Here is a 24966-nt window from a genome sequence, read left to right as displayed (position 1 = left end):
GAATGTAAAATTGATTGATGCAAACACCAGGTGCAAAATTAAATTATATATTTTTTTCAACAATCATACTCATCGGTTATAAAAGAAAATAATACAAGAGCAGACATTTTATTGTTCTGAAAAGTAAAAACTTACAAGAAACCAATTGTTTTTGCAACTTCTGTAAATAATTCTGATTGTGCATCTCTAAGTTAGGCAATTTCACACATCAGTTAGAGAAAGTTGCAATAACCTTCAATTTTTTCTGCATTTTTGGCTGTTAGGTTACTCCAAGACATAGTCCCCCACTGCACCCAATAAAATTTCAGATACATAATTTCCTCAACTCTCATTTTTATAGTCTTCAGTATCAGCCAAAATGCAATGCACATTAAAAGTTAAAACTAATTTTTAACAATTCAAACCAGTGGATGATACAAGGGCATCAAAAACAGCTGATCAGTCAATAGAGAGTTTTAAATTCAGTGACTAAAAGACTTCATAAAGGCAGATAATAATAATCTTTATTAGTGTCACAAGTAGGTTTACATTAACACTGCAATGAAGTTACTGTGGAAAACCCCGAGTCACCACACTACGGAGCCTGTTCGGGCACAAATTCAGAATGTCCAATTTTCCTAACAGCACGTCTTTCGGGACTTGTGGTTAGAAATCAGAGCACCCGGAGAAAACCCACGCAGGCAGGAGTGAACATGCAGACTCCGCACAGACAGCGAGTGACCCAAGCCAGGAATTGAACCCAGGTCCCTGGTGCTGTGAAGCAACAGTGCTATCCACTGTGCTACCATTCTGCCCATTAATGGAATACGTATACAGTTCCACCAATCAATATAATGTGGAGCTGTGTGGAGTAGCACATTTTAGGAGGAAAATCAAAGAATGGAAATATACGCTCATTAGAACGATGACAGCGTGTGAATGAACTGTGGTCTCTGGGATAATTCTTTGGAAGTGAGAAAGTTTATATAACACTTTAACATAATAAGGCACCCCAGGGACTTCGCAGGAGCATTATATAAACAAACTATGACTTGAAGAGATATTAGGTCAGGTGACAAAAAAAACTCGGTCCAACTGGTAGTTTATTAAGTGCTTTAAAATGAAGGAAGCAGGGTAGGAATGTGGAGAGGTTCTAAGAGGTTGTTGATATGCAAGGGGTGAAGCTATAGAAGGGTTTGAAATCAAGCATGAGAATATAAAAATCAAGGCATTGCTTAACTAAGGGCGAGCACAGGACTGATGGGTGAGAGTTAGGACACAAACAGTAGTTTTGGACAATTTTAAGTTCAGAGTGAAGAATACGGGAAGGAGACCTCGTGGCACAATGCATAACAACCCTGCCAGTGAGACAGAAACTCTAGGTTCGAGACTTATTCTGGGGATTGATGACCACAGAAGCTGGGTGCATCACATGGCCAAACAGACTGATCATCAACCTGCAAGCCCTTCCAATATACAGGGGGAAGTCACCTGGTCACCCAGAACCCGCAGAAGCAATAGCAGACCACTGCAGAAGATTGCAAAACAAAACACCACAGACCAACACATGGAATTCATGGTTGCCAAGCTCTCTTAGGGCATGGTACCTTAAAGGGGGGGGGGGGGGGAGAAGAAGAGAGAGAATAAATGAATATGGGAGACCATGTGGAAATAAAGCCATATAGCCTACCGTATTTTGGGTTTAGAATTAAGGTTAGAGTACAGGTATACAGAACGATCAATTTAAAAATAAACACTTATTAGCTAATTTACAGATTGCGTACAATTTGACTCCCATCATGCAACATTGAGGGCTATTCAGTTTTTAGGAAGGACAGAAAGGAAAAGGTGGTGGAGTTGCATTGTTGATTAAAGAAGATATTGATACAATATAGAGGAAAGATATTAGTACAGATGATGTGGAATCCGTCTGGGTGGAGTTAAGAAATATCATGGGGCAAAGAACATTCATAGGGGCGGGATACAGACCACCAAACTGCAGTGGTAATGTTGGGAGTAGCATTGGACAGGAAATCAGAGATGCATGTGGTAAAGGAACAGCTGTGATTATGGGTGACTTTAATCTGCATATTGATTGGGTGACTCAAATTAGTCACAGTACAATAGAGGAGGAATTTCTGGAGTGTATGCAAAATGATTTTATGGACCAGAATGTTGAGGAACCAATGAGGAACAGGCCATCTTGGACTGGGTGTTGTGCAATGAGAAAGGATTAGTTGGCAATCTAGTTGTGAGAGAACCCTTGGGGATGAGTGACCATAATATGATAGAATTCCTTATCAATATGGATAGTGAGGTAGTTGATTCTGAGACCAGGGTCCTGAATCTCAATAAAAGGTAACTATGATGATATGAGGCATGAGCTGGCTATGACGAACTGAGAAACATTAGTGAAAGGAAGGACAGCGGCGGTCCATCGGCAATGGCAGGCATTCAAGGAACGAATAGATGAACTCCAAAAGTTGTTTATTCCTGTTTGGTTCAAGAATAGAAAGGAAACTGTGGCCAAACCATGGTTTACAAGGGAAATTAGAGATAGTATTAGATTCAAAGAAGAGGCATACAAATTAACTAGAAAAAGCAATAGATCTGAGGATCGGGAACAGTTTAACATTCAGCAAAGGCAGACCAAGGGATTGATTAAAAAGGGGAAAATACAATTTGGAAGTAAACTAGCAGGGAACATAAAAAGTGACTGTAAAATTTCCATAGGTATGTAAAGAGAAAAAGAGTGATAAAAACTAATGTAGGCGCCTTACAGTAAGAAACGAGGGAATTCATAACAGGGAACAAAGAAATGGCTGAGGAACTAAATTCGCACTTTGCTTATGTCTTCACAAAGGAAGACATGAATAGTGTATTGCAAGTTCTGAGAAATACAAGTTTGAGTGAGGACCGAAGGAAATTAGTATTAGTAAAGAAATGGTTTGGGAAAAATTAATGGGATTGAAGCCGGAGCATGGTAGCACAGTGGGTAGCACTGTTGCTTCACAGCACCGCAGTCCCAGGTTCGATTCCTGGCTTGGGTCACTGTCTGTGCAGAGTCTGCATGTTCTCCGTGTGTCTGCGTGGGTTTCCTCCGGGTGCTCCGGATTCCTCCCGAAAGACATGCTGTTCGATGAATTGGACATTCTGATTTCTCCGTGCACCCGATCAGGTGGCGGAATGTGGCGACTAGGGGCTTTTCACAGTAACTTTATTGCAGTATTAACGCAAGTCTACTGGTGACAATAAAGATCATTATATTATTATTATAATCTCCAGGGCCTGATAAATTTCATTCCAGAGTACTTAAGAAAGTGCCCAAAATAGTAGATCCATTGGTAGCTATTTGCCAAAATTCTTTGAACTCTGGAAAGGTTCCTACAGATTGAAGGGTAGTGGAAGTAACCCCGCTAATCAAAAAGGGAGGTAGAGAGAAAACAGGGAACTATGGACCAGTGAGCCCAACGCCGGTAGTAGGGAAATTGCTGGAGTCCATTATCAAGGATTTCATAGCAGTGCGTTTGGAAAGTAGTGGTGAATTCAGACAAAGTCAGCATGCATTTACAAAAGGAAGCTTTGACAAATCCACTAGAATGCTTCAAAGGTGTAACTAGTAGAGTTGATCAGGGAGAACCAGTGGATGTGGTTTATATAGACTCTCAGAAGGCTTTCGACAAGGTTTCACGTAGCAGATTAATATGCAAAGTTAAGTGCATGGGATTATGGGTAGTTGTCCTGACATGGATAGCAGACAGGAAGCAAAATGTTGAAATAAATGGGTCTTTTCTGATTGGCAGGCAGTGACTAGTGGGGTACCGCAGGGATCTGTGCTAGGACCCCAACTGCTCACATTATATATTAATGATTTGGATGAGGGAGCTACATGTATTATCTCCAAATTTGCAGATGATACAAAGTTGGGTGGGAGGGTGATGTAGCCACTTAAAATGGCCAACTCCCGATTTAAAATGGCGAACGGCAAAGGCTGATGGGAAAGTCAGCAAACAAGACAAAAACGAGCAGCTGCAGGTTGGCTGTGTATTTACCTCTGGAAAGGCCAGACAAGATCGATACCAGCAACCATCAGCATAACAAAACACCAGCCATCTTCATACTAATAAGCAATCCCCAGGGACAATAAACAACATTTAGACACACAAAGCAAAACCAGACTCTTCGGCGCCAGCAGAAGCCTACACAAAAGGAGGTGAACGAGCACCTCAAGACCGCCCATCGATCAGGGAACCGCTCCAGCATTGGAGAAAATCGAACCAAGCGATTGGGACAAAGTCCAATCACTTGGGACCAGGTACAGGGTCCGCCCCGAAAGGCGGGAAGCCCCTGGGAAATATAAGAATTGAGCCCCAAGTTCAAATCGCTCTCTTCTCTCTTCTCCACCGCTTCTCCAGCTCTTCAGCAGCTGGTCGAAACTGTAAGTCTTACTTCAACGCTCGCTACGAGATAGGCGCTCCTAGCTATCAATCTGTACCAACTTCAAATCCCGCAGGCTCAGAACCCGAACGAAAGGCCATTTGTTTCCCTGACCTGGTGGGCCAGTTCCAAGTTAGGTATAGGCCTGTTAGTTGTAGAAGTAGCTTAAACGTAGAATTTGTGCATGAGTAGTGATTACGGTGTATAATAAATGTGCTTTGCTTTAAATCTCACTAATCGGTGTATTGGATTATTGATCATTACTCGGACTTGAACCTCGTGGCGGCATCATAAAGATACCTGGCGACTCAAGAGCAAAGGTAATAAAACAGAGCAATTAAACTAAGGCAAAGTTAGCAACAGTGAGCTGTGAAGAGGATTCAGAGATGCTTCGGCATGATTTGGACAGGTCGAGTGAGTGGGCACATGCATGCCAGGTGCAGTATAATGTGGATAAATATGAGGTTCTGCGCTTCGGTAGCAAAAATAGGAAGGCAGATTATCAGTTCAATGGTGTAAATTGAGAGAGGTGGATACTCAGTGAGATCTTGGTGTCCTCATGCCTGTCGTTGAAAGTAAGTGCGCTGGTACAGCAGGCAGTAAAGAAGGCAAATGCTATGTTGGTCTTCATAGCGCGAGGATTTGAAATCAGGAATAGAGATGTTTTACTGCAATTGTCTAGGGCATTGGTGAGGCCACAACTGCAGTATTGTGTGCAGTTTTGGAGTCCTTATTTGAGGAAGGATGTTCTTGCTATGGTGGGTGTGCAGCGAAAATTTGCCAGGCTGATTCCTGGGATGGCGGGTCTGTTATATGAGGAGAGACAAAGTTGGTTAGGATTATGTTCATTGGAATTTAGAAGAGTGAGAGGGGATCTCAGAGAAACTTACAAAATTCTAACAGGATTAGACAGGGTAGATTCAGAAAGAATGTTCCCGATGGTGAGGGAAGTCCAGAATTAGAGGTCATAGTTTGAGGATAAGGGCTAAACCTTTTAGGGCTGAGGTGAGGAGAAACTGTGTCACCCAGAGAGTGCTGAATCTGTGGAATTCACTGAAACAGAAAGTAGTTGAGGCCAAATATGTTGTGTAATTTCAAGAAGGATTAGATGTAGCTCTTGGGGCTAAAGGGATCAAGGGATATTTGGAGTGGGGGGGGGGGGAGAGAGAAATCAGGGAATTGAATTTGATGATCAGCCATGATCATAATGAATGGCGGAGCAGGCTCAAAGGGCCGAATGGCCTACTCGTGCTTCTATTTTTTATGTTTCGACGCATTAAAGCCATCCAGCATGTTTCACCAGGACAATGCCAGAATAGGAAACTAGTTGAGGCAAGGCAAGGACTAGAATAGGATTCTAGTCCTATTTCACAAGCAGAAAAAATTGTGTGGGGGGGGGTAATATTTTATTAAATTCTAAACGCTTTATAGTGTAAATATAAAAGACACTTTTTCTGTTATCAATCTACTAATCAGTAAACGTGAGGGGGATGTTTTTCTGCAGCAAGACAAAGCATGGAATGCTCTGGCAGACTATTTCATATTTTTAGGAAAAATTTAATAAATATTTGAAGCCGAGGAAGACACGTGAAGACGAGTGTGCAATGGGATTAGTTTGAACTACGCAGCTAATTGGATGCAATGGGCCAAATAGCTTCCTCGCATGTTGTCAATTTCTTTAAAAAAAAAAATTTAGAGTACCCAATTATTTTTTCCCAATTAAGGGGCAATTTAGCGTGGCCAATCCACCTAACCTGCACATCTTTGGGTTGTGGGGTGAGACCCACACAAACATGGGGAGAATCTGCAAACTCCACAGACAGTGACCCGGGGTCGGGATTGAACCCTGGTCCTCAGCGCCGTAGGAAGCAGTGCTAACTACTGCGCCACCGTGTCATCCGGCACGCTGTTCATTTCTATGGCTCAATGCATAATATTCACATATTTAAAGTGGTCAACATAGAACATACAGTGCAGAAGGAGGCCATTCAGCCCATCGAATCTGCGCCGACCCACTTAAGCCATCACTTCCACCCTGTCTCCATAACCCCTCCTAACCGTTTTTTTTTGGACACTAAGGGCAATTTAACATGGCCAATCCCCGAACCTGCACGGCTTTGGACTGTGGGAGGAAACCGGAACACCCGGAGGAAACTCACGCAGACACGGGGAGAACGTGCAGACTCCACACAGACAGTGACTCAGCGGGGAATTGAACCTGAGACCCTGGTCAAGAGTCATTACATTGTGGGTGGCATGATGGCATAGTGGCTAGCACTGCTGCCTCACAACGCCGAGGACCCGGGTTCGATCTTGGCCCCGGGTCACTGTCCTTGTGGAGTTTGAACATTCTCCCAGTGTCTGCGTGGGTCTCACCCCACAACCCAAAAAGATATGCTAAATTAACCATTAATTGGAAGAGAGAATTGGGTCCTCTAAATTTCTTTTTTAAAAAGTCAATACATTGCCCAACGAAAAGATTAAATTACTTGGTTTTCTCTTATATAGTTGAAAAATTTGTATTTCAGCTCCATCACAGATTTGTACTGTATCTATCTATCACTCTAGTAATTCCAAGTATATAGCACATAAACAGGCCATCTGGCCCAACTGGTCTACGCTTCACGAGCCCATTCCCGCCCCACTTCATCAAACCCCATTAGCAGGTCCTTCTACTCCTTTTTACTACCCGCTTCCCCTTAAAAATACCGTGCTATTTGCCTCTGCTACTCCGTGGTAGCACGTTCCAATTCTAACCATTTTGGGGGTAAAGTAGTGTCTAATAAATCCCTACTGGATTTATTAGTCACTACCTTATATTTACGACCTCTAGCTTTGGTCTCTCCACAAGTAAAAACATTCTTTCTATGTTTACACAATCAAACTCTTCCAGTATCTTTAAGGTCACCTCTATCAGCCCTCTCTTTTCTAGAGAAAAACAAGGGTCGCAGGTCTGGTCAGCCAATCCAGCTAAGTTTATTTCCTCAGTTCTGGTATCTGGTATTTTATTTGAAATATTATCAATGCCTCTATATGCTTGTTAAAAATGAAGACGGAAACAGCGCACTCCAAGCATGGTCAGGCCAAGGTTTGGTCTCTGCTTTTCAATTCTATCCTTTAAAAATAAATCCCGGCATTAGTGTTTTTTTAAAATTACCCGATTGACTGTATCACTACATTTGGTTACAAGGGCCGGCAGTTGTTGGCCAACATTAGGAATCTGCTGACTGTGGCGCTGTCACCCTCCTTGAGAGTCAATCCAGAGGTAATCATCTCCATGGACGAGGTAAAAGCATCCAACCGGGTGGAGTGGTGGTGCCTTTTTGAGGTATTGAGGCAATTTGGCTTTGGACCTAAATTCATTTTTTGGATTAGGCTTTTGTTTAGATACCCACTGCGAGCATCAATGGACTGAGTTTGTGTTACTTTTGGCTATCTCGGGGTACAAGGCAGGGATGTCCACTTTCCCAGTCACGGTTTGCTTTGCCGATTGAGCCTTTGGCCATTGCAGTTAGGTCGTCAGTCAGGTGGAAGGGGGAGGGGAAAGTTGTCACAGGAGGGGTGGTTCTACTCGAGGTAGATGCTATTCATTAGCTTCTTTAAAGAGCTGGTTGTCGTCAGCATATAAAAGGGGGGTGGGTAGGCGGGTGGAAAGGATGAAGAGAAACTAGGGTGGAGATGTTCTGGGTTAATCTGTTTTAGGTGGGGTTGTGTTGGGTGGATATTTTTTATAAAAGTTGCATAATTGTGCTAGACTGTTCTGTGTGTGATAATTGAAATTGTTTTCTGAATAAAAATATTTTTAAAAACATTTGATTATGCGTATCCATATCCTTAGACCCTCTGCTCCTTCACCATATTCAGATTATAAACCAGCAGTATGTGGCCTCTCTATTCTTCATCCTAAAACGCACCATCTCAAATTTATCTGAATTGAAACTAACTTGCCAATTGCATGCTTAATTTGCAGTGCTGTGACCAGAGTAGCTACTCTTAACACTATTTTGCTTTCTGTTTTGGAGCCAGCTTGCCATCCAGCCAGCGATCTGTCCCATGATTCCACATGATCTGACCTTCAAAACGGCACTGCACAGTAGACTCATGACGAAGGCCTTTTGAAAATCCATATGTTATATCTACTACATTGCCCTCATCTATATTTTCTGTACTTCTTTAAAGAACTTGGGGGGGGGGGGGGGGGGCAGTATTTCAGGTGGATCCTGACCTATCCAACAACTTTTACTCCCTGATGCCCTGTCAGTTTACCACCTAAAATTTGGGGTGGAGAATAGCTGTCCCAATGCATGAGTGAGCAATTTCAGCCAGCAGCAATTGCACAGATATCAAAGGAATTGTTCCCAACACATAAGTTGCAGGAAGAGGTTTTGGGAGTGCAGAGAAGACTTTAAATTTACTTTCGGGGGGGGGGGGGGGGGGGGTCGTGATTTCTCTGCCCCACAAAATAAGACTTTAGACTTTTGTTTTAAAAACTGCAAACCTTGCTTGTTTTGGTCTTGTCTGACCCCAGCTTCTCTCGCTAGTTTGACCTGAAAGGAAAGCCACAATGGATTCCTTACTCAAGTCTATCATTTAAGCTGGAAAACAGATCCCAAGGATATCCTGGAGCCTGGTCTGCGTATTGAATAAAAGTGTACAGAAGACAGCTTTCCCGCCTGCTCAGTAAAGCAAATTACAGTCAAAGACTGGGGGCAGAAAGTCAAACGATACAATTCGCACGTTTGACCAATTTCCGACTAGTTACTACCAGGCAGGGAGAATCAAAATTATTGAGTAAGGATAGGTTGCGATATTATACAGGAGATTAATATGGTAAACTAAAAAGTTTAGTGCTAATGCATCCATGAACAAATGGAACCACACAATACTTAATTAAGCAGATGGAGCGAGCCTTTTAAATTGAGAACTAGTGTGTTGAAATCACTGTGTACATTCACTTTGTACAGCACATTGAGCAGAGAAATGCATCCATCGAATTCCTACAGTGCAGGAGGAGGCCACTCAGCCCATCGAGTTTGCACCAGACTTCAGAAAGGGCACACTACCTCGGCCCATTCCTCTGCCCTGCCCCGGTAACCTCATAGCCCCACCTAACCTGCACATCTTTGGACTGTGGGAGGAAACCCATACAGACACTGGGAGAACATACAAACTCCACACAGACAGTCACCCAATGTAATATGAAAACTTTGCTTATCGTGCTATTATAGCAAAGTCAACTTTGCAGTCCATGCAATATCTGCTCCAATGTGAAATTTACCATTGTTTGAACTCATTTTTTTCAATAGGTGAAGATAAAATGTTGAGCTCGATGTTCAAAATCTTGAGAGACCATTATATCTTCTCTTAGATGAATTTGCCATGTTACAAACATACTGCAGGTTGAAGCTGACTAGGGAAGAGGTTAAACTTTAAAACATTACAAAATTGAAACTATCTCTATGAATAAATTGGTCACAATACTTATTTAATAGGGACTATCTCAAATTTGTCTTCCCAGCCCCAATGTCTGGTTACCTCAGTTTAACATCAACTTGTCAAGACTTTTTCATCTGACTACAGTTAAAGCAGAAAGCAGAAGCTGCCTCAGAAATTTGAGGAGGAATGATCATGAAGGTTAAGTAAATGACCGCTGTACAGAATTTGGATCTAAACGTGTTTCATTTAATAAGAATTAAAAAAAGACCAAGTTCAGACCGTTAAAACACCAGAACACTAGAACTCTGTCATGAAGCACAGATTTTAAGCAGGAAATATTACATGCTATAAAAGATACTTGCAAATGGATGCATTAGAAACATGTTTTAGCCTATATGTATATTGGTTTTCATAAACAATTTAAAGGCATGCAAGCAGAACATTCTCAAACATCAATTTTGTTTACAGTTAGACAACTCAAGTAGATTTACTATAGAATCAATGCTAGTACTTCCAGAAACCATTTTTAAAATTCCTTCCCAACCATTTCTATGTAAATATTGAAAAAAGATGAATATTAAAACAAAACAGAATTTACAAAAAAGTTCAAAGATGGAACTTGAACAGAATGATTCCCGCTTTTAAAACCATGTTTCCAGTTGACCAATTTGGAATTGCTGCAAGCATTGTTAGAACAAATAAATTAGAAGAATGGCAAAATGACAAAATAAAAAAGTTATTTTATTCTAGGATACTTGGCACATTTTCAATAGGAGGCATAACAGGCAATCCCTTCACAAGGAGGTCCTTGAAAGCATGCTAATGACTTAGTTAACCAAACTTCCTGCCTGCCTAAAGATTGGGAGGGGGAACTGAAAGACTTAGAAAGGCAACAAGCTTCTGTTTGCTAAATAGTTTAATTAAAATCACAAATTGTACAAGGAATTAACAACATCTGTTAACACACCAGCAGGCCAGCCCACTAAACCATTGGAAGACACTGAAATAAATAAACAAAATGGAGTGTGGGGGATGGAGATTGAATATACAGATGCAACATGAACACATAATCTAGATCAGAATTTCGGGAGCATTGCATTAGTTTGTCACGCTGAAAATTTCAGTTATTTTGTTAATAGATACATAAAAAACACTGGGTAGAATTCAGGTCCAAACTCTGAAAATTCCTATAAGCTTTTAAAGTTGCTCACAAGCAATTTAAGACCAACAGGCCATGGATGGATGGGGGTTTGGAGCAGAGATAATCAAATTACGTAACTTACCTGTACATTGACATCCTCTTTTTTGAAAATTAAGCTGCGGACTTCATCTGGATCTCCATTAAAAATAGCGTGAACCAGTGGTGGCTGCAACATTAAAAGAAACAAAGTTGCACATTAAAAATAACTTGGCATATGCTATGACATCACTAGTTGACAAATATGGCCAACATCTAGCACAGTAACTGTATGCAGGATTGCTAAACACTCAAATGTCAATGTGAAATGCAATATGCAGTGTGTATTTTCTCCAAAGTGTGGCCCAGATCCTTGGAAACTGTTGGTACACATTTCATTAGAGGTGTAAATACATACAACTTATTGAGCTTATTTCTCTCAGCCACCAAACCGTTGAAGGTGCAAATGTTTGGACTCTCCAGTTTTTCTTTTTAAAAGATTTCAAATGTGTATGAAAAAGAGATAAAACCTGGATAAAAGCAAATTACTGCAGATGCTGGAATCTGAAATTAAAACAGGAAAATTTCAGGTCTGTAGCCTCTGTGGAGAGCTTTGACGAAGAGTCACCCAGACTCGAAATGCTAGCTCTGTTCTCGCTCCACAGAGGCTGTCAGATTTAACCTGGACAAGCACATTTACCATATTGTAGTGGATGCAGTAAATGTGCAGGTTATGTTTAGATAAGCTGTGATATGCTCACCCTTCCATCTTCAGATGAAACGGACTTTGACACATCCTCATACTTTTTCTGAAGTTTTTGAGAAGTAATAACAGGGCAATCATCGTCCACCTCCTCCAGAACAACAATACACACTCGGCTCATCCGATCTCCTGTTTACAGACTATTTTTATAATCTTTATTCAGAGACAGTACTTCCACTTTTTAAATGGAAACCGATAATTAACTATGCTGGAGATTATATGCTGGTCTCATCCATATGGTTTTTCAGTAGTAGTTCCTGTGTAACCCTGGTGCCAACACATACAGTGATACTGAACTGGTTCCTCATTTGACAGAGTATCCTTGATGCAGCATAGCTGTTGTTATGGGTGACATGACACCATTCCTTAAATAGAAAAGCAGGCAAATCATGTGGTTTAGATCTTCAGTGATTTACACGTAGAGACACAGAAGGCCTAAGATTTTTTTCCTGTGTAATAGGCCGAAGCAGTATCCAGGAGAAACTATAAACCAATTTCACACAAAGATTCATTTAATGAACTCTACCACAGTACAATTAAACATAAGCCAGATGAAAGAGAGGGGCGGGGGGGGGGGGGAGAAGAGAAGCGAGAGAGATACACACACATAGACAGACAGAGAACAAACAGGAACAGGACTCGTCGTACAATAAAGGTGAAGCATACAAGTATGACCCAGAATCAGAATAGGACAATTACTCCGTTGGCAATGATGCTGTGCTGAGCAGTCGCTTTTATCCAGCAGCTAGTCACTGCAGAAACTCCAATGGGAGATTCAATGAGCTGAAAACATGCATTCCAGTTCACTTCACTAGCAGCGAACAAGAAACCATGATCGTCCGGGAGGGAGAAAAACTCAACGTAGACTTCCCAAGGCAACAGACAGTTAACAGTTTCCTTTGGGTAACAAGTTAAAAGAAAGCAGCTTCAATCCCGTGACTGCAGTAAAAAAAAAACAGCAGCCTCTATGATATTTTCCCATATACTTCAAGTCAAGCTTCTGTCAGTCTGCCAGTTCGAGTTTACAATCCAGCACCGCTAATTTCCTGCATTAAAGCATCAATTATTGTTTCACCAAATCCGTAGCATCAAAAACGTCAGCAGATATCCATAGCATAGCCACCATTTCAGCTCTATATTTACACTGATCCCAGACGGAGAAGCAGTAGAATTCTGGTAGCTTCCTCGAGCCTGCTGCTTTCAGACTGCCCTGCAATTTCAACTGTTCATGCCAGAGATGTGAATAAATGACTAGTCTGACGTTGAGGCAGCTTTATTGCAGAATAGCTCCAATTTAACAGCTTCCATTCAAAGCTGAATGGAAAACTGCTTCATTGGCTCTGCTGACTAATACTGTCATAGGGAGGATCCAACATTGAGTAATCCTTTATTTGTTTCATGTTAAAAATGAATTACTAGCATTCCTTCTTCCACATAGTTCCCAGAAATGCAATCATACAAGAACTTGAATAAGCAGGAGCTTCCTTCAAATAGTTAACATTTCCTACTAACTGCACAAATGGCACAACCTCCTAGCATACTCATAAAACTATGGCTGCAGTAGAAATTTGGCCAGATAAAGCTTCATTTCCTCCAAATATTTAGCATGTAATATTTTGAGCACTCACTATAACAAATACACGAGAACCCAAAAGTCAAAAAGTCTTGATAATAGATCGACAACTTGGCTTTGGTAATTTGGAGACAATAAATCAAATCAAAATTCAAAAGTATGAAGTGAGGGTCTCGTGTAACTGCGGATGCTTTCAAAGTAAATAAAATATGCAATCTTGAACTTCCTCCTCATTTTGCTACATAAGTACCTGGAAAAACTTACTTTTAAGCTTGCAACCTGTAAATGGGCAGCATGGTAAACATTAAATTCTGTGAAGCAGGTTTGATTCCAAATTAATCTATTTTATGTGGGAGCTGTTAAAAAGGTGACAAAATCATGCACTGAACAGGCATTGGGTAGTTGAATTCCTTTCACATTGTAGGTGAAAACCTAAGAAAAATGCTGTCTACACCTCCACTGTATTTTTTGCCTTTTTAAATAGTGAAGAGTATTCTTGTCGTGGCATCAGAAAGTCCTGTTAGCGCATCTGACCCTGAAAGCTAACTTTTTAAACTTTTGGGTTCTTGTGTATTTGATAGTGAGTGCTCAAAATATTACATGCTAAATATTTGGAGGAAATGAAGCTTTATCCGGCCAATTTTCTGCTGCAGCCATCTTAAAAATTAAACAGAGCAGATCACCTGTCAACATCACCAAACTATTCCTTTTGATACACAGGTACAGGAAATCTTTATCAACACCAAATTATTTCAGTTATAGTAGCTGACACGTTGGTAAGTTTGTATCGTTGATTCCATTGGTAATTTTCACCTTTTTTTTAAAAAATTGGGTGTGCAACATATCTCACTGCTTCAATATTTAACTCTGATGGAATTAATTATCTTCCCTCCCCACTGCTTGTAACCAAGCCTATTCAACAGGAAAGTTGGAGAATACTTCCAATGCCAAAAGCTTCCGCACTCTAATTGTCAAAAAACAATTTGCAATTTAATATTAACTGAACAGCACGATAAATGCATTTTTCTAGTTTCCAAATTCACTAGGAAACCACTAAGGAAATGTCAATCACTGGTCTCATCAAGAAACGGTCCCACACAGTTAAATACAAATCTGCACCCTTCCCAGTCCTAGCTACCGGCCACGATGCAATCCGAAAACGTTATCATCCGTGTCACGGACAGAAGGGTGGTCAATTAAAACTGCCCGATTGCCCCACTCTCTATCTGTCCGTAAACGGAAAGGCGTTTTTAAAAATTCTGATCTCCTTCTTTATAAATGGTGGTGTATTTTCTCCAACCCTTAAATTTGAAATGTCCCAAACCTCTATTTATAACGTGCATGGTAAACTTGAGGTACGGTGAAAATAAAAGGGGTGGTTTATTTTTGCCCACACACGCGCAAGAGGGGTTTTATAATGTCCACCCCTTTGTTACTCATACAATAAATGGGGATAAGGAAAAAGGAAGGTGGTTCAGGGCACAACCTCAGTAAAATACAAGTATGGGTTTTACATGTGTGCAGAATCAGAAGTCAACGGGAATGTTCCTTCTGAAGGGAGATTTAGTGGTTGTAGAATTCTCCGCCTTCCCAAAGCAAGATTCCCATGATGGGAGAAGGCACAGAGAATTTACTCTGGAGTCTGTTGGCTGGAAATTTGTTCACACTGGAGGTCAAAACAGTAAAGGCCGGAATACAACAGGCAATATCACAGTGCAGCTTGGTCATGTGACATACCTCAACCGTGTTGGACACAACATGACTGGAATCCGGAGGTTTAATTGGAAGCGGGATTCTTTTTGTTTTTGGAGACACCGTTGTGTTAGAACTGCTAATGCTTCGGTCATTAGCACCATTATATGAGATTGAGGCCTGTGAAGGCTTTTCTTTGTTCAAAATCTTCTGGAACAGACTCACTGTTCCAAGGACCACTGTTACATGTAAACTGCTGCAAGGCATCAGGTGACACGCTGTAGCCACACCGTTAGCTCAGCAATTTTCCATTTTTAACAGCACAGAAAAACCTGAGTTTATAAAACAGTATACATATAATTTACATACACACATATATATGTATATTTATTTTCCATCACGTCTTGACCGTGACATCAGTTAACTACACAAATAGCACCTCCACGGGGAGGCATAGTGATTAGCACTGCTGTCTCAGCGCCAGGGACCTGGGTTCAATCCCAACCTTGGGTGACTGTGTGGAGTTTGCACTTTCTCATGTCTGCATGGGTTTCCTCCCACAATCCAAAGATGTGCATTAGGTGGATTGGAAATGCTGAATTGCCTCGTGTCCAAAAGGTTAGGTGGGGTTAAGGGGATAGGGTTAGGGGCAGGGGCATTGGCCAGGTAGGGTGCTCTTTCGGAGGGTTTGTTCAGACTCGATGGGCCAAATGGCCTCATTTTGCACTGTAAGCATTCTATGATTCCCTGCTTATCTTGGCAACTATGGATTCTCAAAATGGTGGGTCAGATGCGAAATGAGTAAATGTTATTTACGTATTTCCCATTAAAATTACAACTATTCCTAGAAAGAGGCTTTCAGCTTTAAGAAATCTGAAATTTAAAAAAAGTAAATTTCTAGAAATAGACAGGTCAAACAACTAAAGGGAACAAGATTATGGGCTGTATATTGTTCATTAGAATTTCAGTGGAGAGTGAAGCGTAAGTGGGAGGAGGCTTTGAGGAGGGTGAATGCATTCTCGTCGTGTGCTAGGCTTAGCCGTATTCAGTTTACAGTGGTTCACTTGGCACACATGACTGTGGCTAGGATGAGCAGTTTTTTTGAAGGGGTGGAGAATAGGTGTGGGCGGTCCGCAGGTGAGCCTGCGAATCATGTCCACGTATTTTGGGCCTGTCCGAAGCATGGGGGTTTCTGGCAGGGATTCGCCGATGTTATGTCAGAGGTCTTGGGGCTGAAAGTGGTCCTGAGCCCAGAAGTGGCGATCTGTGGAGTGTCAGCAGACCCGGGAGTCCAGGGGGCGAGAGAGGCTGCTATCCTGGTCTTTACCTCCCTGGTAGTCTGGAGACAGATCTTATTGGAATGGCAGTACCTGAGGCTACCGAAACCGGGGGTTTGGGTGAACGACCTGGCAGAGTTCCTCAGGCTGGAGAAGATGAAGTTCGCCTTGAGAGGATCTGTGGTGGGGTTTGTCCAGAGATGGCAGCCATTCATTGACTTCTTTGAAAATAGTAAGGGGGGGGGGGGGTAAAGAAAGGAGGTAGGGGAGCCGAGGAGCGGGAGGTGGAACAGTGGGGTGTTAAGACATTTAATTATTTGTATTCCTGTTTGCTTGCTTTTTGTTTTTGTATGGTTGTGTTTGGTGTATATATAGAAATGCCTCAATAATATGGTTTTTAAAAAAGAATTTCAGTGGATGTTGGGTAAGAAACATAGAACATTTATTGCATTGGAGGCACCTTAGACTATTCAATCTTTCTTTGAGGTTCCTCAGTACAGACAACAGCCTCATGAATTTTCTCTGTGCCTTCTCTGGGGCAATCACATCTTTCCTATCATAAAGTGATCAGAATTGCACGCAGTACTCCAGCAATTAGCCAGTGAAGAATGCAACAGTGCACCAAGATTCCTGGCGTCCTTCTTTGGAAGTTTGCTAATTTACCACATCCAATCTGTGGGGTACAACTGGTTCCTTTTAGGGGCAAATGAAAAAAGCAAATCCCTCAGGGTTCCCTGTCTTGATCACTATACACTGAGCCCTGCAGATGTGTTGTGAAAGGAGGAGGCCAGGATTCTGTGTGTTCATACATGGGAGCTGGGCATCTCTGACAAGGCCAGCATTTGTTGCTTATTACGAATCACACTCAGAATTGCAATACTTTTCGCCACTTGCATACATATTGATAGTAAGTATCTATATTTATCTGAAATTTTGCTTGATCTTGGCAAAATATCCATTTGTTCCAACAGCCCTCAAAGCTGTTGCAGGTCAACATCCCAGAAAATAGGCAACTATACCTAGGGTGTTTTCCATTTCAGACAGACAGTGGGCCAATTATTAATACGAAATACGTAAATAACATTTTCTCATTTCGCATCTGACCCCATTTTGAGAATCCAGAGTTGCCACAGTAAGCAGAGAATCATAGAATGCTTACAGTGCAGAGGCCATTTGGCCCATCGAGTCTGAACCAACCCTCTGAAAGAGCACCCTACCTGGCCAATGCCCCTGCCCCTAACCCCTTAACCCCACGTAACCTTTTGGACACTAAGGGGCAATTTGGCATGTCCAATCCACCTAACCTGTACATCTTTGATGGTGGGAGGAAACCATGGCACCCGGAGGAAACCCATGCAGACATGAGAAATATTGCCAACTTAGATTAAAATGGAAATACTTCATGTCCAAAATTTATAGTTGCCTAGGACAGGCTTAAGACTGCTCAAATTCACGTGCATACACCCCACACCCTCCCCAACACGCACGTTCCATTTCCTTCAGGTCATCTTCTCTTCTCCACTGTTATGTTTGAATCTGAACGGATTCAACCAAGTAGCATTTTTTCTTCTTTCTTGAGATATGTATATAACTGGCAGGGTAGCGGCCCTTGCAGCGATCTTCAATCATTTATTCAGGGCTGCAATTGAACAAGTTTAGGGGTGAAAGGTCACTATGCTAATCTTTTGTGCTTCCCACTGTGTCGTACACAATTAAACTGGCAGAACGGGTTGGGGGGTGGAGTAGGCACTGCAGTGGACAATGGGCAATTATTTATTTTGCATTTGCCATTTCCTGTTTCAGTGAGACTGATCAAGAATATCACACATCAGCATCCTATCCCAAACCCATATGTTTCCCATCCAAAAATCTTTAAACTACACTGCCTGGAAAGGTGGTCTGGATGACGATAATAAGCCCACTTCCACTGCACCAAAGTCAGATTTCGTTAGTCAACAGCTCTCAGTCAGTGACTATTAAATTTTAATAAATTTAATTAAATATTACAAATGGTGAGTTTCTAAGCTGCTTTTATATTGATGTCAGTTGGGTATTTGCAGCAGCAGCTTCTGAAGCTCATGCAGCCAGTGGAAAACTTCAGTGTCTGCTACACTGAAGCAATCTGGAAGTATTTATAAACCAAGTCTTTCATGTTCCCTCGCTAACAGCACTGTGGATGTACTGACACTGCATGGACTGCAATGGTTCAAGACAACAGTTCAGCACAACCTCCTCAAGGGTAATTAGGGATGGGCAATAAATGTTGGCCTTGCCAGAGAAGCCCACATCCCAAGGATGAATATATAAAAGATATAAATTCTGTGCAACAAAGCGCTCATGGAAGCCATCTTCAAATTTACATTACTGCTAACATTTTTTCAAATTGTTTATTATGAAAACAGTTCAACTTTCCGGTTGCATGACTCATCCTCTATTTAAATATTATACCAACATATATTTAGGATGAGTTTCAAAATCAAATTAACTCCATAACAATTTGAATGTTATTCTGCATAAATAAATCAGGCACGCTATTAACACACAAGTTGAATTTATAATTATAAATTATTTCTATTTAAGTCTAAAACATTCTGCCTCAATAAGTAAAATTATTTTATAAAGAAACTTAAAACAAGCCAGGTAAGGGAGAAAGTAAAACTGAAGTATGTGATAGGTGGGACTTGGGTGACTAGGAAAGCCCCAGAATTGATTCTCTCAGTTATGAAATATGGAAAATATTTTGAGTTTCCAAACCACATGGGATTGGAATTTAGCACTTGCAAACTGCTTCAAACTGACAAAAACCTCAAATTACATTAATCCTGGCACTTAACAGCAACACATTTCAGGCTAAGTGAGCAAGACTGATCTGTAGGCATTGGTTAGTCGGCTTGCTTCATAATACTGCGGTGATAATGGGATATAGTATTTTTTAGGAAGATTTGTTTTGCAATCAGAAATCATTTCAGCCAAGTGTCACGCAGACTTTCACTGGCCTTTTAGGAATCGCCATATTTGCAAGCAATCGTGGCTGGAAGGAAAATTAACAAACGTCTCGATGCAAAGCTGCCAGTTGAGATGCAAAAATAATGTGTGAGACTAAATCCCTCAAATTTAACTATTGATGGGACATTGATTAAAATCTACAATTCTCTAGGCTTCAGCATTTCTGTATTGGTATCAATGGGATTTTGGACTGTCAGTTTTCCAAGCAGGGGTTTCATGAAGTTGGCAACAAACCCAATGAAAAAACATAGAAAATTACATAGAAAATAGAAGCAGGAGGCCATTCAAGCCTGCTCCACCATTCATGATCATGGCTGATCATCAAGTTCAATACCATGATCCTGCCTCCCCCCCCCCTCTCTCCGCCCCCCCCCCCCCCCCCCCCCCCCCACATCCCTTTAGCCCCAAGAGCTATATCTAATTCCTTCTTGAAATTACGCAACCGTTCGTCCTCAACTACTTTCTGTGGTAGTGAATTCCAAAGATTCACCACTCTCTGGGTGAAGACATTTCTCCTCACCTCAGTTTTAAAAGGTTTACTCCTTATCCTCAAACTATGATCCCTAATTCTGGACTCCCCCACCATCGGGAACATTCTTTCTGAATCTACCCAATCTAATCCTGTTAGAATTTTAAGATTCTATGAGATTCCCACTCATTCTTCTCAATTTCAATGAATATAATCCAACCCGACTTTCTCCTCATATCTCAGTCCCGTCATTCCCAGGAATCAGCCTGTTAAATCTTCGCTGCATTCCCTCCATAGCAAGAACATCCTCCCTCAGAGAAGGACACCAAAACTGCACACAAATTTGATGTACTTGCTAAAGCCAGCACCGTGAAAGGTCAGTTTCCTTTTAGATTCCCCTCAACATGAATTGTAGTAAACTCAGCAAGTTTACATTGACGTTGCAACAGAGTTGTACATAGTTTTGGTGTTAACATTCTAAACATGGTGACTGGATACAAGTCTTTATTATACTACAGAATGCAGCTTCTTGTGTTTTCCATTTCCATCTAATTTTTAAAAAGTCATGGGGCAGCACACTGGCGCACTGATTAGCACTGCTGCCTACGGCGCTGAGGACCCGGGTTCGATCCTGGCCCCAGGTCACTGTCTGTGTGGAGTTTGCACATTCTCCCTGTGCTTCCGTGGATTTAGCCCCTACAACCCAAAGATGTGCAGGTTAGGTGGACTGGCCACGCTAAATTGTCCCTTAATTGGAAAAAATTAATTGGGCACTCTAAATTTATTTTCAAAAACTGGCAAGTCAATAATTGTTGCTTATAACCCGGTTGATCGGTTGAATGGGCCGATTAAGAGGGCAAGGGTATTTGCGCACCTAAAGAAGCTAAAGGCAGACGTGGTTATGCTTCAGGAGACGCACCTGAAACTGGCGGATCAGGTCAGATTAAGAAAAGGATGGGTGGGACAGGTATTCCACTCGGGATTGGATGCGAAAAATAGAGGGGTGGCAATACTGGTGAGCAAAAGGGTACCGTTTGAGGCGAAGACCATAGTGGCGGATAGTGGGGGTAGGTACGTGATGGTGAGTGGCAGATTGTAAGGTGAAGTGGTGGTGCTGGTGAACATATATGCCCCAAACTGGGATGATGCGAACTTTATGAAGCGTATGTTGGGGCGCATCCCTGACCTGGAGATGGGAAAGTTGGTAATGGGGGGGGGGGGGGGGGGGGGGGGGGACTTCAACACGGTGCTGGACCCAGGGCTGGACCGGTCCAGATCTAGAACCGGGAGGAGGCCGGCAGCGGCCAAGGTGCTTAAGGGCTTTATGGAGCAGATGGGAGGAGTGGATCCCTGGAGATTTACTAGACCGAGGAGTAAAGAGTTTTCCTTCTTCTCCCACGTCCGTAGAGTGTACTCCCGGATAGATTTCTTTGTCCTGGGAAGGGCGCTGATCCCGAAGGTGGCAGGAGCGGAGTACTCGGCTATAGCCATTTCAGATCATGCCCCTCCAGAGATCTGGAACTAGGTGAGGAAAAGGAGTAATGCCCACTTTGGAGATTGGACATGGGACTGTTGGCGGACGAGGGGGTATGCGGAAGGGTGAGGGGATGTATTGAAAGATACCTAGAGGTTAATGATGATGGAGAGGTCCAGGTGGGAGTAGTATGGGAGGCACTGAAGGCGGTGGTGAGAGGGGAGCTGATCTCCATAAGGGCCCATAAGGGGAAACAAGAGGGTAAAGAAAGGGAGAGACTGATTGTGGAGATCTCGAGGGTGGATAGGCAATATGCGGAGGCTCCGGATGAAGGGCTATACAGGGAAAGACGGAGACTACACACAGACTTTGACTTGTTGACCACGGGTAAGGCGGAGACGCAGTGGAGGAAGGCACAGGGAGTACAGTATGAATACGGAAAGAAGGCGAGCCGACTGCTGGCCCAACAACTTAGGAAGAGGGGGGCGGCGAGAGAGATCGGAGGAGTTAGAGACGAGGAGGAAAGGATGGAACAGAGAGCGGAGAGGGTGAACAGGGTATTTAAGGTATTCTACGACAGGCTGTATAAGGCCCAACCCCCGGAAGGGAAAGAGGGAATGATGCATTTCCTAGACCAGTTGGAGTTCCCGAAGATTGAGGAGCAGGAGAGGACAGGACTGGGAGCGCAGATTGAGGTAGAGGAGGTGGTAAAAGGAATCGGGAGCATGCAGGCAGGGAAGGCCCCGGGACCAGATGGGTTCCGGTGGAATTTTATAGGAAATATGTGGACCTGCTGGCCCCACTCCTGACGAGAACCTTCAATGAGGCTAAGGAAAGGGGGACACTCCCCCCGACGATATCGCTGATCCTGAAAAGAGACAAAGACCCGCTGCAGTGCGGGTCATACAGGCCTATCTCCCGCCTGAACGTAGATGCCAAGTTATTGGCCAAAGTGATGGCGACAAGGATAGAGGACTGTGTCCCTGGGGGTGGTGCATGGTGACCAAACAGGATTTGTTAAAGGGAGGCAATTGAATACCAATATACGGAGGTTGTTAGGGGTGATGATGATGCCCCCACCGGAGGGGGAGGCTAGAGATAGTGGTGGCTATGGATGCAGAGAAGGCATTTGATAGAGTGGAGTGGGACTATCTGTGGGAGGTACTGAAGAGATTTGGATTTGGAGAGGGGTTCATTAGATGGGTTCGGCTCCTATACAGGGCCCCGGTGGCCAGTGTGATTACGAACAGGCAACGATCCGACTACATCCGACTATATAGGGGCACAAGACAGGGGTGCCCCCTGTCCCCGTTACTGTTTGCGTTGGCAATTGAGCCATTGGCCATAGCGCTGAGGGGCTCCAGGAAGTGGAGAGGGGTACTTAGAGGAGGAGAAGAACATCGGGTGTCATTATACGCGGATGATCTGCTGTTATATGTCGCGGACCCAGTGGAGAGGATGCCTGAGATAATGCAGACACTTAGGGAGTTTGGAGAGTTTTCGGGATACAAACTGAATATGGGGAAGAGTGAACTGTTTGTGATTCACCCCGGGGAACAGGGCAGGGGATTAGACGAGCTGCCGCTGAGGAGGGTAACAAGAGATTTCCGGTATTTAGGGATCCAGATGGCCAGGGACTGGGGAACCTTGCATAAGCTTAACTTGACGCGACTGGTAGTGCAGATGGAGGAGGACTTTAAGAGGTGGGATATGGTGCCCCTGTCATTGGCGGGCAGGGTGCAGGCGGTTAAAATGGTGGTCCTCCCGAGGTTTCTTTTTGTGTTTCAGTGCCTCCCCATACTGATTACAAAGACCTTTTTTAAGAAGGTGGATAGGAGCAGCATGAGCTTTGTGTGGGCCGGAAAGACCCCAAGGGTAAAGAGGGGGTTCCTGCAGCGCAGTAGAGATAGAGGGGGATTGGCACTGCCGAGTCTGAGTGATTATTATTGGGCCGCTAACGTGTCTGTGATATGTAAGTGGATGAGGGAAGACGGAGCGGCATGGAAAAGGCTGGAGATGGCGTCCTGTAGGGGAACTAGCTTAAAAGCACTGGCAACGGCGCCGCTGCCATTCTCCCCAAAAAGGTACACCACAAACCCAGTGGTGTTAGCTACTCTGAAGATTTGGGGGCAGTGGAGACGACATAGGGGAGTGACGGGGGCCTCAGTGTGGTCCCCGATAAGGAACAACCACAGGTTCGTCCCGGGAAGGATAGACGGGGGATTTCAATCTTGGCAGCGAGCAGGAATTGCGAAACTGAAGGACTTGTTCTTGGATGGGACGTTCGCGAGTCTGGGAGCACGAACAGAAAAATACGGGATGCCACCTGGGAATGCATTTTGTTATATGCAAGTGAGGGCATTTGTGAGGCAACGGATAAGGGAATTTCCGCAGCTCCCGGCGCAAGGGATCCAGGACAGAGTGATTTCGGGGGCATGGGTGGGTGACGGTAAGGTGTCCGATATATACAGGGAAATGAGAGACGAGGGGGAGACGATGATAGAGGAACTGAAAGGAAAATGGGAGGAGGAGCTGGGGGAAGAGATTGAGGAGGGGCTGTGGGCGGATGCCCTAAGTAGGGTAAATTCCTCGTCCTCGTATGCCAGGCTCAGCCTGATCCAATTCAAGGTACTACACAGGGCGCATATGACGGGAGCAAGATTGAGCAGGTTTTTTGGGGTGGAGGATAGGTGCGAGAGATGCGCGGGAAGCCCTGCGAACCACACCCACATGTTTTGGTCATGTCTGGTATTGCACGGGTTCTGGGTGGGTGTGGCAAAAGTGATTTCAAAGGTGGTGGGGGTCCGGGTCGAACCAAGCTGGGGGTTGGCTATATTCGGGGTTGCAGATGAGCCGGGAGTGCAGGAGGCGAGAGAGGCCGATGTTTTGGCCTTTGCGTCCCTAGTAGCCCGGCGAAGGATTCTACTTATGTGGAAGGAAGCTAAACCCCCGTGCATGGAGGCCTGGATAAACGACATGGCAGGGTTTATAAAATTGGAGCGGATAAAGTACGCACTGAGAGGTTCGGCTCAGGGGTTCACCAGGCGGTGGCAACCGTTCATCAACTATCTCGCAGAACGATAAGGGAAAATAGGAAAGACAACAGCAGCAACCCGGGGGGGGGGGGGGGGGGGGGTGCATTTGGGTCTTTGGGGTTTTTTTGTGCGTCGTTACATAATTGTTGTTCATATTTATCTTCTCAATGTTACTATTTCTTTTTTTTTTAATTTGTGTTGGCATTTGCCGTTAGTTAATATATTATTTTAAAAGCGATCAATGTATATACTGTTACAAAGTTGTAAAAATGGAATATTCTTGGTTGATCGAAAAACTTTAATAAAATATATATTTTTTAAAAAATAATAATAATTGTTGCTTATCTCAACCTGCCTTGATTTAACTTTCAATTATAGTGTGTGTGACTGGAGAAAATGTATGCCAGATCAGGTCGAAGTGATAGATACAACAGTATTGAGCCAGCTGGTTTTCATACGATAAGAAATAGGTCAGTTGGCCCATCGAACCTGTTCTGCCATTAAAACAACCAGCAACTTGCACTGTCTTTTTGCTGGTGCTAGCCTATAAATTACAAGATTAAATTAATTCAATTTTGCAATTTGCCCTGGTGGGATCTGACCACGACTTCAATATTATTAGCCCAGTACCATAACGATTAGGCTTCT

General features: G+C 43.2%; 1 protein-coding gene across 4 annotated transcripts in view; it reads right to left on the bottom strand.

Annotated features, from left to right (window-relative positions):
* The window catches only part of ankrd28b (ankyrin repeat domain 28b), a 291957-nt gene that overhangs the window by 168670 nt on the left and 98321 nt on the right, over positions 1–24966 (bottom strand). For 2 of the 4 annotated variants that reach the window (XM_072508767.1, XM_072508770.1), the window contains exons 1-2: positions 11791–12295; positions 11136–11219 (exon numbers count right to left, since the gene is read on the bottom strand). In XM_072508767.1, the coding sequence (XP_072364868.1) occupies positions 11136–11219; positions 11791–11913 (207 nt within the window). In that variant the 5' untranslated portion in view covers positions 11914–12295. Of the gene's footprint in view, positions 1–11135; positions 11220–11790; positions 12296–12491; positions 12964–24966 lie in introns of those variants that run through there. The other 2 variants (XM_072508768.1, XM_072508769.1) reach the window with 2 other exon arrangements.

The sequence above is a fragment of the Scyliorhinus torazame genome, chromosome 6 (assembly GCF_047496885.1).
Source record: "Scyliorhinus torazame isolate Kashiwa2021f chromosome 6, sScyTor2.1, whole genome shotgun sequence".
NCBI lineage: Eukaryota > Metazoa > Chordata > Chondrichthyes > Carcharhiniformes > Scyliorhinidae > Scyliorhinus > Scyliorhinus torazame.
The sequence above is the reverse complement of the archived record's forward strand: the minus strand, read 5'-3'. Positions and strand labels throughout refer to the sequence as shown.